This window comes from Acanthaster planci, linkage group LG02, assembly GCF_054643075.1.
Source record: "Acanthaster planci isolate LZ-2023a linkage group LG02, COTS_SCS, whole genome shotgun sequence".
Taxonomy (NCBI): Eukaryota; Metazoa; Echinodermata; class Asteroidea; order Valvatida; family Acanthasteridae; genus Acanthaster; species Acanthaster planci.
Window position 1 is genome coordinate 32,219,536 of NC_141778.1, and position 17,597 is coordinate 32,237,132.

A 17,597-nucleotide genomic window follows, 5' to 3' on the forward strand; every position below is an offset into this window, starting at 1 on the left:
ATTGGATTCCTGAGGTAGTTTTCTTTGGATGTGGATTTTTGTTTTATTGAATTTCATCTTTGACAAGCAGTAGCCCATATCTGATAATTAGACACATTTGGAACCTTACAAAGCATTACATTTGTAAATTAAGTCTGGCTCTTTACCTTGCTTTACTACCGGTGATACTGTGTATGCAAAGGGAATGGGACAAGTATTGACTGCTGGTGAAAAAAGGGGAACATTTAGGGAACAGGCTTGTAACAAAACAGATGCTCTTTTTCACATGGGACCAAACTTACTGGGACAAAAACTGAGACTCGTACATACATAACATAAATTATAAACTTTTAAAAAGTTCATAGACTTGCTTCATACAATTTTGGGGGGCAGTGAATATAACCACACTATATGCCTGTACATAGATGTATAGCAGGCCATTAATCAGCCAGTTCATTTTGAGGAAAAGTTGGAAAATGGGGCCAGTAAGGTATTATTCATTTTTCCCTATCCTTTTCACAAGCATGCTAAACATGCAGGGGTAGAGGTTACAATACTTTCAAAAAATTGGATAAAGTTTGATTGGAAAAAAATTGACCACACAACCGTATACTTTTAGGGCCGGGGGTCATGAGGAAGTCGGTTTTGTATGCCCATTAAAAAGATGACAAAACATAAATGACCACTGAGATGTTGAAGATTAGCTATACAACTTGGCAGAAGAGAAAAATCACAAGACAAAAGGCATTTTATTAGCCTGATTGGCTAAGTAGCCCAATTGGGATATGTTGTCAGCCCACTAGAGGTTAAAGGTCACTGACACTACAGCCCTGGGATTGCATATTGAACTTTGGACATTCCTCTTGTCATCAAGACTAAAGAGTGCCTTATTTTTCTTGCAAAATGCAAGCACCTAGGCACAAAATATACATGCTTCTGCACCATTTACTGTCTGTAGTACAGAATGTGCAATTTTAAAGGAGACTGTGGAGATTTCTGGCCAGAGTTGGAAATGTTTTGACTTGGAGTTCATCTTGACAAAGTGCGCTAGCAAATCATGATTCAACCTGGGTGAAGATACAAGAGTAGGGTGAGTTGAACTCAACTGTGTCATTCATTGTAGTTAGGCTCCCAGTTATTCTCACTTGCGCTAAAATTATTTGTGGCAGCTAAAAGCAAACCCTTAACATTACACATTGGCTCTTTCAGTAGCCTAAAAACTGGAAAGCAAAAGATTCTTTAACCCTAACTCCCTAGGGAGTGTGCAAAATCATATTAAAATTGGAGGATTCAGGACTGTTAGGGTTAAGCAAATCTTTAATACATGCGACCCGTTCACCTTGCTCACAATAAAAGGGCATTATAAGCAGAACAGACGCCTACATTAATGAATTAAACTACAAGTTGTTGAAGCATACACAGCCATGCAACCTGCACAACATTGTGTATACGTGTGCAAGTATGTTCTCTGAAATCGCAGAGTTTCCCAAAGTACGGTACATTTACATATCTTCTACATTTGAATCTACGGGAAGAGTTCCACATATGGACGCCACTAAATATTCCCTACAGTGACCAATTACCCTTCAGAAAGCAAAAATATGTCCAGAAAAGTTCAATGGGGGGGGGAATCAAGTCGTTAACCTAGAAACACTTTAAGATCAGGCCCATGGGTTTTTGCACAGGGTGTCAAGTGGCGTCCATATATAGAACTCTTTCCAAATCTACCTATAGGCACAAAACTCACAAACTAACTGTGCATTCCTTTCACATAATGTCATGTACACATAGCACCATATCAAAATGATAATTTTATTAAGCATAAACGAATAGCTTTGCATCGAAATGGTAGATGATGAAGAAATTTGATAAGATGTGTTAATCTGAGCATGCGCTCATACACTTGTATCAGTGATAAGCTAAAACTTTCCCCAAACAAAATCCTATTTTGTGACCACAAGTAACGCAATACAGGGCGACTCACAATAGTGCGCCTCCAAGAGTTTGCAATGCATTTGCCAATCACAACGCGAAAAATCTGTTGAACCTTTCCAAATGCGCACTGGGCCGACAAATTTCGGGCATTGTGATTGGCAAACGCGTAGCAAACTCTTGGAGGCTTACTATTCTGAGATGCCCAAATTGTATCAAGTGGGTCATGTTGTCTTCACAGTAAATGTAGGTAAAGTTTAGTGGGATGTGCAAGAAGGCAACATATTGCTGACTCAATGATACAGATGCAGTTATGGAGGAACAGTCTGACATGCCCTTAAGAAGTTGTACATCTTCAGAAAACTTGATCTAAAGGTCAACTTTTATGTTAACCTTTCAAAATAATCTTACAGCCTAGTTTTTCTCTCATGTATTTTTCAAATGTTAAAGGTCAGAAAGAATTTCCACAACAGCAAGAGCTATGAATACATAAGATCGGTTGAACACTGCTGAAATCAGAAAATTATGCACATGTAATTTGTTTAAATTAAAACAATTCAAAAACTGAGCATGTTTCAAAGGGTTTTCCAGACAGCCACATACATGTGTACAATGTTTACGCTGTCATTTCAGGATTTATTAGACAATGAAAAACCCTATGTCATCAGGACCACAAATGTGATGGTGATGTGACAAAAACAATGCATGATTGAGAAGTTTGAATTCTTTCTGTTGTAAGCTCAAGCCACCATCTATTTGCAACAAGTGAATGCTACGTGTAATATGCAGTGCTCTCACTGCCTTGCTACTTATACAACATCTTACAGAAAGTTCGTAATTACGTTCAGCACACAATAGTAATAAGTCTTTTGCTATAACTTTGCATAAAATCAGGGCCCGATGAACCCGAATAAGGCATAATAATTTGTCCTTAATTATGATACATGGAAGGCTTTGGCCACAACTGCACAGCAAAATAAGCGAACTAAATCTGCTCATCACAAATGTATGATGATCAGGCCAAAGTAGGTCTGCGCAGTATAGCAATCTTCCTGCACATGCATGATTACTGGAAATAAATCCCTGCTCTAGTGCCACTGATAAAAAAAAATAACCCTGCTGAAATCGGGAACGGAGTTTCTTTTGACTGCTGTTAACCAGCGCAGTGAGAAAAGACTTTGTTTTTTATCTAAGTGTCAGAAGACCTTGCACTTCTCTGTGCGCATAATGCACTTTATGATAGCATTTAGCAGGGTGTCCACAGCAAGTCTAAGGTGAATTCACGATGCAATACATGTAAAGATGTAACAAATCATCATGCAATAAAAAAGACGGGCAAGATTCAAATTAATAATACTGGTATGGATGGCATGTAAAAAAATGGCTCATAAATTGACACATTGCAAAACAACTTGAACAAATATTGCACTAGGCTGCTGGTAACCCATACAATAAAAAAAAAGAAAACTGAGATAACTTAAATAGTATTAACAATTTTAAACAAGTATTATTTGGCCAAGAACAAAGACCGCAATATACATGTACAACACAATACAAATGTTCTGGCAAGAGAAGATTTTGTTGCACAATGGAACTACTCTGTTGTCAAATTCAGACATGCCCAATGTGCACACATTCACTATGCTACGGCTCTGCATACACACGTGTATATGCTTACACAACTACTTGTTGTTTTGAGTTTTTAGCACTGTCAACTTAGGTGACAGTTGAAGTAGATTTTTGATTCAGTCATCACTGTCATCCGCCATGTCCGAGTCAATTGGCTATGGCTGGGTGTAACAGATATATCTATGGGAAAGGTCTGTAGCCGCGAGAACATGCCTTCCATAAGCACGTGTTGTCACCAGCCGTAGCCAAGACATTCAATCTAGATTTGCATCACAAGACACTTGATGTACACTACTCAAAAAAAGTTAAGGACCACTTTTTTCTTGATTTGTACTTTTTTCCAAGCAATGAGTGGGGCCGATGGTGTTCTCATTGGAATAGAAAATTAACGCACATTTTCAGATGTAAAGTATCTCATATATAAAAGTTTTCACAAAATAAAAATGGTCCTGAACTTTTTTGAGTAGTGTATTACAATGCAACTGCATCTCTTACAGATGATCTATTCAACCACTGACAGAGTAAAAACTCTATTAGGTTCATACATGTACACGTAATTCAAGAGAATCTATGAACTTGCTACATCAAACAACTCACTTGTCATCATTATAGCTGGCAGGAATTGGGCATACAGGTGGATAGAAAACCATAGTATTAGCATACATATACATATAGCCACTGCTTTGCGCAAATAGTTGAAGACACAAAAATGACATGACTGCCTTGGGTACACTTGTACATGCAATATGCCATGCACCCTTTTGCAATTCCATGCATAGGAAAAAAATGTACACTTTTGCAGACTGAGAAGGTCCACTTTTACAATTTACAATACACCAGCAAAAAGCACGAAAAAGGGTTTCTAATTTGCACAATGTAGTTGTAATACGGTCACTGATAAATGGTCTTTGAAATAATTGTTAAATTAAGAAACTTGATGTATGTATGTATAGTCAAATGTACAGATAAAGATTTCATTTATATCATGACTTGACTAGCAATTTAAGGAAATGTATCAATTCACACTACGAACATCTGACAAAAGAAACACAGTACACTAACAATGAGCATCCATTGTTATTGCACCGTACTTCTTTTGTTAGATGTTCATACATGCAGTGTCAGTTTTTTTATCAGGTGTCACAAACAGCACAAAACAATCCACTAATTACAATGGCAAGTTGAAGCTACACTCAAGTTAAATTATGCGATTCTTATTTTTCCTTTTTGTACTTGCACATTTTAATGCCCAAAAAATTTTGATAGACAACCAATATAAAACATTTAAACTTCCTCTTTCATAAATATATGCCAAACACATGATATAATACTTCAAAAACCTTACAATGCTCTTCCAAACAGACAGTCTTTTCACAACTTCACATGATACAGTATTTTTTTCTTTCTTTTCTTAAGAAATATTTCAATATTTCATTTAATAAACAAATTTTTCTTGTCTCAATTTCTACCATACATCAATTTGCTCACTTTCCAGCACTCCCATTCTTTGTCTGTTTCAAGTGGAATTTTCAAGACAATTAACTTTGAAATAACTGGATAAAACACTTATAAGCTATTGCACGCATACACAGCACTGAAAGTGCTTGTCACTTTATGCACTTGTACGCAACTTCCTACCAAGGAGATTAATGTGCCATATTTGGCACAAATGCATTGAAATTTTAGATAACTGATAGGAATCTGGCAAACATTTCTTCATCAAAGTTTTCATTTTCTCATAAATTGGTCAATACTGAATGACTATATATGCCCAATATGGCCGATTATAGAATACTTACAAAGAGAGAAGGAAAAGATAGGAAAGCTGTAAAATAAAAAGGACTGGGTTGCAGTATGTGGAGAAATACTGAAAAAAAAAGACAATGCAGATTTTTTTACACCAAAAAAAATGAGCTGGTGTTCACCTGTGATTGGGCATTACGTTCGGCAACAGAATGAAACACTGCTGTGGTCTCGTATGGGGTCCTCTAGCAGGGAGTTCTTGATGTCAGAGTTGCGTACATTGTTGGTCAGCTCCACTGCAATGTCCATGAAGAGCTTGTCCACATTGTCCGACTCTTTGGCTGATGTTTCCAGCAGACGCATGTCATGGGTGTCGGCAAACGTCTCCGCTTCTTCATTGCTGACCTCGCGATCGGAGGCCAGATCAATTTTATTTCCTGTGCAAGAAATATATGGAGAACAAAATTCACCATGTTAATAACCTAATCCTGGCTTTCATGGGTAGTATTTTTCACTGAGAAACCCTGCTGAATACAAACCAAAAAAAAAAACAAGAGAACAGCTTGTTAAAGTAAGATGTCTGCTCAGTGCAACATCCAACAAGTTAACTACATGCATCTCCAGTGTGAAACGGGCTCAGTCCCTGCCTTCCAGCCAGCATAGGATCCAACTGTTGTGTTTCTGTTCCAAAACATGCAAGCACCTAAGACCTTTGTCAATGACCGTGGTCAAGGTCTGGTTTGCAGCAACTAGATTCTTGGGAGTTTTTAGAAATTCTGTTTCTGCTCCAATTTTTTTTTTACATACATGTACAAATACCTAGGATATCACCGTACGTTAGAATGTTTAGAGGGACTAACGGCTATTTTCTCAAAATGGGCCACTGACAGCTCAAGGCAACAAGATCCTGGTCTTCTCTACCTGTTGCACTCTGTCGTGCCTGACAAGTTTAGGTTTGTCTCAAATGCGAGAGGCTCATTTAACTAACTCAAGCTACTAGTGCAACCTGACAATGGGATAGGAGGACCTTTGGCACTCTGCTCTCACCCACTAACACGGAGATGACTTTGGGGCTGGCGTACTGCTCCACCTCCTTCAGCCAGCTGGGCAGAGCATTAAAGCTCTCAGTGGACGTGACATCAAAGACAAGGACCAATGCATCAGCACTATGGTAGTAACTCTGTGTGATAGATCGGAACCTCTCTTGACCGGCTGTATCCCATATCTGAAGCTAGGGGCGGGATCAATCAAACTTGTTACTTCCAACTACTGATACTTTTTCGTATGGTGAGCTTTTGAGACAACTTCAGAATTGTGTGAGGTTCTCCAGCCATTTTGAAGGAAGATAAACTCTATACATGTACATGTATTACTGGTTTTTGTTCTTAGATTTTTGTGGGGGTTTTGTAGGGGTGTCCTTCCATTAAAACTTGACTAAACTTTATAATATTGGGAACTTCTCGTCTTTGCTCAATCTGATAACTCTCCACTTGTTTCATAAGATGGAACCTGAGTTTCCAAAAATTTTCAAATTCACATTATTACACATTACATAAACATGAATAATACACATGTAAGTCTTTAATTAAACTTAGCAACTGGTAAAAAGAAATAAACACAAGTTAAAGCTGTGGACACTTTGTCAGGCAAATAGGAGTTAAATATATGTCATTATTTTTCCTACTCATAATAAATGATTATTTTGCTTACATCTGAAGGGACTGTACACATTCAACCTTACCTTGACTTTTTCTCCACCAATTTCCACTGTTTTGATCATAAAGTCCACACCAATGGTGGCACCCTGCCCGGGTGGAAACAGACCCTGGTCCAATATGACAAGACAATTGTACCAAAATGACTAGAAATAATGACAAAATCCAAAAGTACCTTTAAACTACTCATATTACATTTGCTCCTTTTTTTGTATGTGGGAGATGGAATATATAATTATGCTTTCCCAGTTCTTCAAAAGAAAATCTTTCAAATGAATTTGTGTCACTGGTGTTTCTTGCTCTCAAACGATGAAAAGCAAGTCATTACCTCGAATCAAGCTTCAAATCAGGAGTTATATTCAGCATGTCTATCTTTGCTGTGAAATTATGAATGAGGACAATTATGATCCCACCACCACATCGGCATTTGATACTACAATTAGAATTTCCAAGGTGTCCAAAATAGTGACACACTTTGCACCATCTCTACCTTATAAAGATCATTCTGACATGTGCCTACCTGTGTGAACCGTCTGACCAGACATGTTTTGCCCACTCCAGCATTGCCAATTAGAACCACTTTAAACAGATACTTGTAATCTTCCATTGTGATTGGTTGTCTTGGTGAAGACTCTCAATATGGATCCCACCGATCCACAGACTCTCTAATTCTAGGATACAAAGTTACCACAAATAATTAAGACCTGTTATTTGTTATGGGTCACTGTTCAGAATACATGTACATCTGTTCTGGCTTTGTTTTCAAAGTTTCTCTTATCCACTTTATGTTATAATTGCATGCATTATGCCATGGAACTAAAACCAGAATATCTCTCACCACGTAGTTATGTGTTTGTTGTGTTTGTCTTATTTCTCCTTAGTTCAACCTAGTGCTGTGCCGACTATCCGAATATTTGATTACTAAATATTCAAAGATTACTTTCCCAATTTAAATATTCAAAGCAAAATTCATGTAAAGGAGGGTAGAATTATTTCTATTTTAAATGAGAAAAACTGCACTATGGAAGCTTGTTGCAAGCAGATTCAAATGAAGAGCGACAAATCTTATGACTGAAAAAGTAAATCATTCATTAAAAAATTTAAAAGGAATAGAAATTTTCAACAGGGCAAGAAGTATTATTGGTCTCTTAAATCCTGCTAAATTGTTGCTAGAGATACTCCTCGTCGTGAAGAGCTACATGTATTATAAAAATTATAATGAACAATTGTGTGCGTTATTCCAACAAATTTTGTATATGGTCTAATCATCAACAATCTGCTGGACAGTAGGACTGAATATTTAGATATTCAATCAAGTTGAACGTCAAATATTCAAATGGTGAAGTATTCAAATTGACTCAGCCCAAGTTTAGCCTTTGAACTTTTATGACACCTTAATATAATTGCAAAAGGAGAACATAAAAGTTGCCCTCTGTAGTTTCTACCTTTGAAAGTCAAGTCTGTTCGGAAACAGATTTACAAAATTAAGTGATGGCTCGAACAATGAAATGTCTTAAATGAAATGATTAATAGAAGATGTACAGGCAGTGTTGCAACAAGTCACTAAATTTGGGGACTCAAGTCATTTTAGCAGTGTGACCTGGGTTGAGTCAAGTAATTAGGTCAAGAAATCGAGTCAAGTAACTTAGTGTAGCCGAGTTGAGTCGAAACAAGTACTGAGTTCGAGTCAATTTGCGTCACAAAGTTTTGAACAAAATACAATAAAAGACAAACTACAAGTCATTTTTTGTTTTTTTAATTTGGACATTCCGAAAATAAATTAGGGTGACAGGTATCTAGCAAACTAAAATTTTGCTTCTAATTTTTTGAGACTTGAGTTTTATTAGCCTGTACTCGAGTTAAGTCTCCATGAGAGATTCGTGTCGATTCAAGTCAAGTTATTTGGTCACAGACTTGAGTCGAGCCGTGAGTCGCTAAAACTTGTGACTCGAGTCATTATAACTCTGCGGACAGGGAATCCATAGAAGACTCCAGGGGAACTTGGATGAAAGTTAAATGGAATAATACTGTTTCTTTCATTAATCTAGTTTTATAATCAAATCCATTGTCATTTTTTTAATGGTGTCCAATCTACACCAACTGTAACAAGGGCGCCCTGTTCAGAAGTTTCCTCACGATCAAGCACGGCTGGGGTGAAGGTGGTGGGGTGGTTGCAGGGCAATGTGCGGATGGGGCAGTGTAGTGATAGAGTTAAGTGATTTGGGACGAGCTCCATAGGACGACGTGGAATCGGGGTGAAGTGACTGACACCCAAATACAAATGAATATCCATAATTGTACGTGAACTTCATCATATTATAGAGCAAGGAAACAGATTCATGTACATAGGAATATCACTGAACAAAAAGGATTTGACTGCTTCACTTCCTCTTTGTGCATATGTTACGCCCAACTCTAGCATCTGTCCCAACTGTAGTGCGCAGTCGGGCTGGCCCAACTATTTTAGCTACTCTGTAGAAAATTTCTCAACCTCCCCCCAAGTTTATGCAGCTCAAACGTAACATACTTCATCTAAAATATGGCACTTCATTATACAAACTCCTTTCTGCCAGCACGAGTTACTGATGTAAACAAAATGACTGGCGTGCACACACTCACTGACAGTGCTCCAGCCTAGGCTGGAGACAAGGCAGAGTGAAGTGGGTACACATCGTGTACGTTGTGAAGTTTGCTCACCATTTTCTGCAGCATAATTGCGATTTAGTCACGGCACACAAATATATCATGAGTTCACACAAAGACCATCTGGACAACAGGGGATTTGAGTGTCGCATGTACTCGCATTACGCAACAGTTACAAGTTGACCATTGTCAGGACGAACACTAAAGTCATCACCATGTCAGGCGAAATTTGGTTGCCTTCCGGATTCCCTACGATACATGTAGCTTTCCCGGAAGTTGTGATGGATGTCTACGACGTGCCTGCGCGCGCACGCACGCACAGCAAGATAGCGCATTGCCTTGTGGGAAAGAGTGAATGACTTCATCGTCACGTGATATGACGTACGAGCGATATCGATAAGGAGTATATATATCCACGCGTGAACGTTTTATAGACGACCGATCGCAAATAAAATGGCATATCATTGGACATTTTAATATATTTGTCTTAAATCCTAACTCCTAAATTATGGTCATATCAGAATCAAAGCCAAATGAGAACGCATTAAAATGTATAGTTTTATATAATGGTGCTAAATATTATACTTTTAACCTCACAAATTGGTAAAATGACTCTGTACTGTAAATTATTTGCAGCAGAATTGTCCAATCAAATGCAGCGTGATGTTTACAACGCTTTTACCTGTGCGCAACAAATTTGGGCAGCTGGATTTTCGTCGCAGGCAGAGTGGTGGCCTTGCCACTCGGCGTCTCCCATATTTCAAAACAAAATACACTATTTTTTTGCAATTTCCCGAAATTTGATTTCTTCAAGTCATTCCCGTCACTACATAGCCTACGTACATCTGGTTTTCGTCATGGCGGAGACAGTGAAACGAGAATACGAAACGGCGTTGTCCGACCTCACCTTCAACAGTAAACCGCTGATCAGCATGTTGACGATGTTGGCGGAAGAGAACGTGAAGCACGCGCCGCAAATCGTTGAAGTCATCGAATCCCGACTTCAGAAGGTTAATTAACTTGTGTAGATAACCTCTAATATAATTTTAGATCAATCTTATTGCTATATTGGCACATGGTGATCGTGTCAATTATCATGGTTATGGTAAACTTTGGGGCCATCATTTTGAATTTGCTATCATGTTTGCAGAAAATCAATATGGCGTCCAGAGTAGATAAAACTAATTGGGGCGCCGTTCAAGTTCCTTACTGATTTTATTAGAACTAGATCAAGAATCATTTTCTGGTCAGCATTTTGGTATTCTCTATTTTCATGCATTTTGTCGACAGTTGATACTTGTCACCAGGTTATGGCATTGATAATAGGCCCCCTAATTCGAACCACAAGCATTTTGTCACAAACTTAAATAAGAGGTGAATTGGAATTAGGCCAAGTCTTCATGAATATGGCCTGTTATTTATCTTTGGTGTTCCAAAGAAAGCCGTTTTTCTAACTACTTAACAATGAATGAGAGTTAATATTTGGTTCATCCTCCATGAAGGAGTAATTTTTAAAGAGTCTAACTTGTTTATATGCATAGTCCTGTGAAAGGATTATTGAAAAACTTTATTCTGGTTAAACATGTTGACATAAATGCAACATTAGAGATTCACACTCACCTAAAGATTCAAGCGCTTTTCAAGTTTTGGGCTTACCAATGCCAAAATTAAGATTTCATCCATGCTTGTGACTGCAGCTTTGGATGATAAGCTAATAGTTTTTGCAGGGCTTCTAAACGACATGACTTGGGGTCACTGAAACTTTAATTCATTGGAGGAAAAGTAGCTAGGTCCTATGCACATAAAACATTTCTTGGAAATTTAGCAGAACCTGCCTTTTAAATTCCATTGCAGGTACAATATCTATAGTCTTTCCCAGTAGTTACAGTTGACAACGCTGAGGTATTCAAAATTATTTTAGACAGGAAGATGCATTTCTAATATGTGAAATATAATGATTAATGGAATATGGAAATAAAATATAATGTTGCTTGACTACGTGTGGGCAGATGTGTTTATTTATAACGTCAGAGTGACCTCTGCCCTCAGGTATCACGGGCATTGTGTTAAGAAGTTGAAGCCATTCCTGTGCAACAGGAAATGTGTACATGTACTTGAACAGTGGCTTTTTTTCTTTTTATTGTATTGTGTCCTTCCAGAGAAAATCCCTTCCAGGAAGTAACAAATGGGTTTTTTCCTAATTGTATGATTGATTTTGACTTGAAAGCCCAACAGAATAAAAGTTGAATTGCTAATTAGAAATCAGTGTTTTCTTACTATATTTGCATTTTGTATTGGTTGGAATTAAAATATGAAAATAATTTTTGTTAACTTTGCCTATCTGAACAAATTACACTGTTTATGATAAATACCGTAAAAAATTTTTATGTAGGCAACATGTTTCCCAAGACAATTCCATTGTGTAGATTCCGGCATTTATCTTTGGTTGACTTTGTTCAGAAAAGGTCATGCCTAGTCATGCAAGTTTCCTTTGAAAGTTTGCCGTCTCTTCACAGAAACTTTCCACATTGATTATGACATTCGGAATGCAATACGTTGCGCAATTACCATAATGAGAAGTGTTGCATGTCTGCCTTGCGTACTTTATTTTGAGTTTACCTGCCTTGAAATAAACAGTACATGCACTGGCATCATATGTGATGGATAAGTTTGTTTCAGCCTTGCTTGATGCTGCAAAGCCAAGATCAACTTGGAGGCACAATAACATTCACAAGGGGAAAGCATGTCAGTGGAGTATTAGTGACTTAGTAGCTTCCCCATGATAGATGCCATTCTGTGTCTCCTGTACATGTATGTCTTGGCAATGCAGGATTTAGCTGTGTGTTTGCTGTGGTATGTGATGTGCCAGACTTGCGTGATGCGTGAAATTGAAGGAATATTGCAAAATTGCTATAAAATTTAAACAGGGAGCAAAGAGTAATGAGTTGGTCCACGGAAGCTGACACTAAGATGCACTTGGTGTAGAAAATCCATGACCACAAGCCGAGGTTGGCTTGATATGTCCATCTAGTCTGCAGGAGTTGTGTAGCTGATGTGCCTTGGACACTGGGACTACATGTAGCTGTATAGGAGGACTTGACAATGCCACAAGAGTTGTGCTTTTGATGTACCTACTCGTAATATTATTGTACATGTATAGAACAGCTCTTCAAAAATGGTTTAGCAATCCCAGATGGAACACTCCACATGACAGTGATTAAAAGAGCTTTGGTTGGGTTAGCCTTTCAGGAGATGTTCAGTAATTGATAGTGGTCCAGAGTGGTTTCAGTTCAAAAGACCAGTTTGGATGAAATAGAATTACACCACACATTACATGTAGAATGTTGACAAGGAGGTACAGCATCAGTGCTGTGCCAACATGAAAGGGTGATTGAAATAAAACATGACTCACACAATCACTGCATTTAATTTGTGTTTTAAAAAAGTGCTCTGTGAAGGATCTTCCAAAATTTAAGATTTACATCGAAGACGGCCTACTTCTGTCATGGAACTTGTTTTTTTGAAGTATTTTGTATATGATTTGGCTAAAGAAATTGGATTTGTAACTTCAAATCAACCAGTCGCCAGTTCAGTGTCCGGTTAAAAATATTTCAGAGTTGTGGTTTTATTTGTTTGATTTGATGTTTTTGTTTAAAATTGATCATGTTGAGTCATTTACATATGTGTAAGCATGCTTAATTGAACTTTTCATCAGTACTTGAATCAATTTCTCAAACTTCTATCCGTCACTGTCACATCTTCAGTCTCTTATTTTTTCCCCTCCATTTAGAAAACATCTTCCCATGTTAACACTTGCTTCTGTACCTGAGAAATTTCCTTTTCCCACCATACATGGTGTATGTGTCATCACAGAATAATCAAAATTGTTCAGGGCAGCAGTAAAGTTTACAGTGGACCTGCAGATGTTGATACAAAATGAATTTTGCTTTCACTTCAGCATTAAATGCAGATCTCCCCTTAAGCTTACAACTTTCTCTCAAACCAGCTAATTTTCTTGGTTTTCCATTCAGAAACTGAAAGAGACAATAGGCATACTTGAGAAGCCCTATTTAGCCTCAGCTCTCAGACATTCCAGTCGCAGGCATGTTTGCAAATTGACAGGGGTAGCCCCCTTGAAAGCTTTAGGGCTGCAAGTGCCCATTTAAGTATTTCGCTATCAGATCTTGTACACTTATCAGTTTATGCATTTCAGTGTTGTGCAGTGTATGCATTCTTTTAGGTCAAATTGGTTTGGGCTGATCGCTTGCGCAAGATTTGCCTAGTAAATAACCATATGAATTTTCTTTGATACAGGATACGAAGAAATCTTTTTCTCAAACTGTTAAAGTCAGCTGCATGGAAAAGTCACTTTCACACTTCAGAGGAAGACCCACGTAGAAAATTAATGTCTTATTCAACATTTTGAGCAAGGAATGAAATGCATCATCACTTCGAAAATGTTTGAGTCAAAAACCTTGTCATTGATTTGGGTTGCAGTTTCTTTTCTTACGTGGCTAACCTTCAGGACATTTCCTGTCAGTTTCTCCAAGATAATTTCTCAAAAGAATTTCGATCATGTTACACAGCCTATTAGAAATGATGTATGTATTTTGACGATACTTACGTCGGTGCAAAATGTATATGGTTGAAACCTATTAAGTAACGTTTAACAGAAATGGGTATTGCCTGGATTTGGTCATTTCATTTACACATACATGTCCAGGGAGCAGGGACGGATGCCCCACTTGGTGTCTTGTCAGTGAGAGAATTTTTAGCTGGGAACAGATTTGATTTTATGACACCTCTGCAGCTTGGATCGATCAAGGATTTGACTCCAGTCCACCTGGAGGGTGCAATTTTCACACTTGCTCATGTTGAGAGCAGTGAGGCACACCCCAGGGCTCTTCCTTGAATCGGGGGAATATGAGAGGGAACTCGTAGCGAAGTGTGAGAGCGGCTAGTTGTAGTGACCAATTCTCCCCCCCTCGTCTGTGCAGGCCAAACCCTCTGAAAAACTACCAGTCCTGTACCTCATGGATTCTATCATCAAGAATGTGAAGGGTGCTTACCTCGAGGCATTTACCCCAAATGTCGTGCAGACATTCTGCGGTGTATTTGAAAAGGTTAGATGTCAAAAGATTTCAAAAATTTTGTATTATAAAATTTAGCATCTTTGACAATGGCATTTATTGATGAACATTAAATTCAAGTGTCCAAATTATCAAATTAAGTCACAAGTCATGGCTTTTAATTAAAAGTGGGTTTTGATTAAAAACCTCTAAATGTGAGGGAAAAGATGTACTTGCAGGATCATTGTAAACTGATCCCATGTTTATGTAATGTCTGATGTATATTTCACCATGTTTGGGAAGTTTTAAGGTACTTGTTCAAGGAAATTGGATATTGTGTTAATGTGTCTGTCTTAACAGTTTAAGGTTGTGTATTTTTCGTTAATTGCACTTAAGTTTAAATAAAACAAGCCCTGAACCCCCCCCATCCCCTGTTTGAAAATGATGGCATTTGTCCATTTTGTTTAAGCAAGCAATGCAGACTGTTTTTGCCATCTGCATTTGTATGGCCCAAGGCATATGTGTAGGGCGGAACTAGTTAGGAGGTGGATGGTTCAGAAGGATTTTGAAATAAGCTTATGCGGTATAGCCAGGATGTAACAATCCATGTCATTTTCTTCACTGTCCAAGCCCCACTCGGTGTCGAAAACTCCGCCCATTCCTGCCGCAGGATCTGTGTCGTCTTGTACCTTGAGGTACTTGGGCCCTTATCCATGACAGTATGCCTTGAAACACCTCTAGATGAAAAGAACAAAACACTCTAGATCATTCAATTTGAGTGTAATTTTTTTTGGGGGGGGTCCAGGGTGTTGACAAGGCCATTTCCAAAAATGAAATAGTCATTGGTTTGAGTTGAGTTGCACAACAGGCAATTTCTCTCCTCTTCTTCCAGCAAGTTTTGGAAAGAAAGTCCATCACTACACCTGAATTAGCCATCAAGACCTCCCCCCCCCTAAGTTGCAAGTTCCAAGTGTTCCATTTATTAAGTGTTAGGGTGTTAGTCCTGTTGACAGAATTTAGAACTTCTTGTGACCCTGTTGATCTTCAACCATTTGCCCATTGTGAATGAATGCCAGGTTGACGAAAAAACCAGACAGTCCCTTTTCAAACTGCGGATGACGTGGGCCAGTTACTTCACTCACACCAAACTGTATGCGTTGGACTTGAAGGTGAAAGAGTTGGACCCAGCATGGCCTATTGTTGCCGACCCTACTACTACCTCCCACCCTGCTGCTATTCATGTTAACCCCAAGTTTATTAAAAAGGTAAGTAGTCGCAACTTTTTGCCAAATTTAAAGTGTTGAGGTTATATCCATTGAAATTAGTCGTGGAATTAAGGTTCAGGAAGTTTAGAATATTGTTTGGTTTGAATTACGGGTTGCCAGAATTTCTCAGTAAAGTTGCTTGAACAAAAGGATTGTAATTCTGTTTCAGCGGGTTTGTCTCATGTTTTTGCACCTAAGTGAGAAGTTAAACTGCTTTAGAACACCTTTAAATGCAAGGCAACCTGTCCCCATCTGATAGCTCTACCTTGGGAATTTTCTGACTAGCATGGAGAGTGGGTGGCATAAAAAAAGTAAACAGGTGCCCTGTGGCTGTATAACAGCCAGCTAAGAGTTGCACAGATGTTCACATCTAACAGGTGGCTGCTGGTAACAGATGTGGGCCATCAATGTGGGAACTTTATATCCAGTGATCAAACAGCCAACATTAACTATTGGCTATGATGGAATTCAAGATGCGTTACAACAAACACTAAGTTGGTATGGGGAGCTGTCAGAATGAAATACACAATACAAATTCCTTTTACACTGAAAACATTTTGTGAATTCATCTTTAAACAAGCATTGGTAACTTCATTTGAGATCAGTGTTTGCAAAGCCTAGATCAGAGCTTTTTATCCAGACCTTTAGAAGAATTTAAAGTATAATTGTTCATTGTGCCCCCTCCCTGAGGTTTTTATGTGTTTCATTTTTGGAAAACTGAAGACACACTATTTGCCCGCATCTTAAACTACTAGTTGTGATAATAACCCTTAATTCCAGTCCCCCCAGCAGTGTATAAGAGGGGAGGTGAGGGTAGTGGGCTTGAGTGTTCATTGAGAGTTACGGGGTAGGTTGATGTCAGTGCAAAGGAGAGTGGATTTGCCGCCAGCTATGAATATTTATGTAGTATTTGGTAGTACGTTTGCAGTGCCTGTATCTAGTGCTCATCTCTGTTTTTTGCAGGTTTTCTTTTATGATCTATTCTCACAGTCCTGATTGTGCATTCATAATTACATTCACCTTCCTAACAGTGTCCTGATGTTTTTACATTCTTGACCCCATTACGTTGTGCCATCCCTGCATCCATCTTGGCTACTCTCTCATGTTCTCTAAATTAATCCAGCTTTCTTTTCCCCTCCACACCCCACCCCAGCCCCAGGCCACTGTGGCAGCCACTAAGACATCCCAACCAGCCGCCACCACCCAGGCCACCAGTGTACAGCTGAGTGGGGAGGAGTTGGCTGAACGCAAGAAGAAGGAGAGCGAACGACAGGAGATGGAGATGAGGCAGCAGCTGCTCAAGAAACAGGAACAGCTGCTGCAGCTGCAGCAGAAACGGCTGGAGTTTGAACTGCAGCAGACACAGAGCAAATTGGAGGAACAGGTTTGTACCTAAGCCTATTCAAACTAGGTTTATCAGGAGTATGTTTTCACCAGCGGCGTAGGGAAAGCATTTTTTGGGGGGAGTGTGCCAGGGTCAATTTTCGCACTTGTAACTTGTTCGGCAATTTAGTCCACGTAACGCGTGAAATTCGTAAAATGCAGAAGGGGTGTTTTAAGGGGGTGTGTAAGATTGGCATTTGCAGTAATATTTAGAATTTTTTTGAATTTAGGTTTTGGGG

At 38.7% G+C, this 17,597-nt stretch overlaps 2 protein-coding genes across 2 annotated transcripts in view; one reads left to right on the forward strand and one right to left on the reverse strand.

The window, feature by feature from the left end:
* Positions 1-15: 15 nt before the first annotated feature.
* Positions 16-9,942, reverse strand: rab30 (RAB30, member RAS oncogene family). Its single transcript, XM_022230538.2, has 5 exons — positions 9,696-9,942; positions 7,519-7,669; positions 7,025-7,108; positions 6,331-6,514; positions 16-5,720 (listed from the first exon to the last, which is right to left on the reverse strand). Exons 2-5 carry the CDS (start codon positions 7,603-7,605, stop codon positions 5,479-5,481), a joined length of 597 nt encoding a protein of 198 aa, XP_022086230.1. The 5' UTR covers positions 7,606-7,669; positions 9,696-9,942; the 3' UTR covers positions 16-5,478.
* A 373-nt stretch (positions 9,943-10,315) lies between these two features.
* The window catches only part of pcf11 (PCF11 cleavage and polyadenylation factor subunit), a 30,014-nt gene continuing 22,732 nt past the window's right edge, over positions 10,316-17,597 (forward strand). Inside the window, exons 1-4 of the mRNA XM_087133720.1 lie at positions 10,316-10,651; positions 14,639-14,764; positions 15,787-15,975; positions 17,129-17,359. Of these exons, the coding sequence (XP_086989846.1) occupies positions 10,499-10,651; positions 14,639-14,764; positions 15,787-15,975; positions 17,129-17,359 (699 nt within the window). The 5' untranslated portion in view covers positions 10,316-10,498. The remainder of the gene's footprint in view (positions 10,652-14,638; positions 14,765-15,786; positions 15,976-17,128; positions 17,360-17,597) is intronic.

What these genes read in the sequence shown, in the direction of transcription:
- rab30 (XM_022230538.2), bottom strand. Translation starts at nt 7,605, where the DNA reads ATGGAAGATTACAAGTATCTGTTTAAAGTGGTTCTAATTGGCAATGCT. An exon ending in TGGTCAGACGGTTCACACAG is followed by an intron (nt 7,109 to 7,518) that starts GTAGGCACATGT and finishes ATATTGGACCAG; the next exon opens with GGTCTGTTTCCACCCGGGCA. An exon ending in TTGGTGGAGAAAAAGTCAAG is followed by an intron (nt 6,515 to 7,024) that starts GTAAGGTTGAAT and finishes TCCCGCCCCTAG; the next exon opens with CTTCAGATATGGGATACAGC.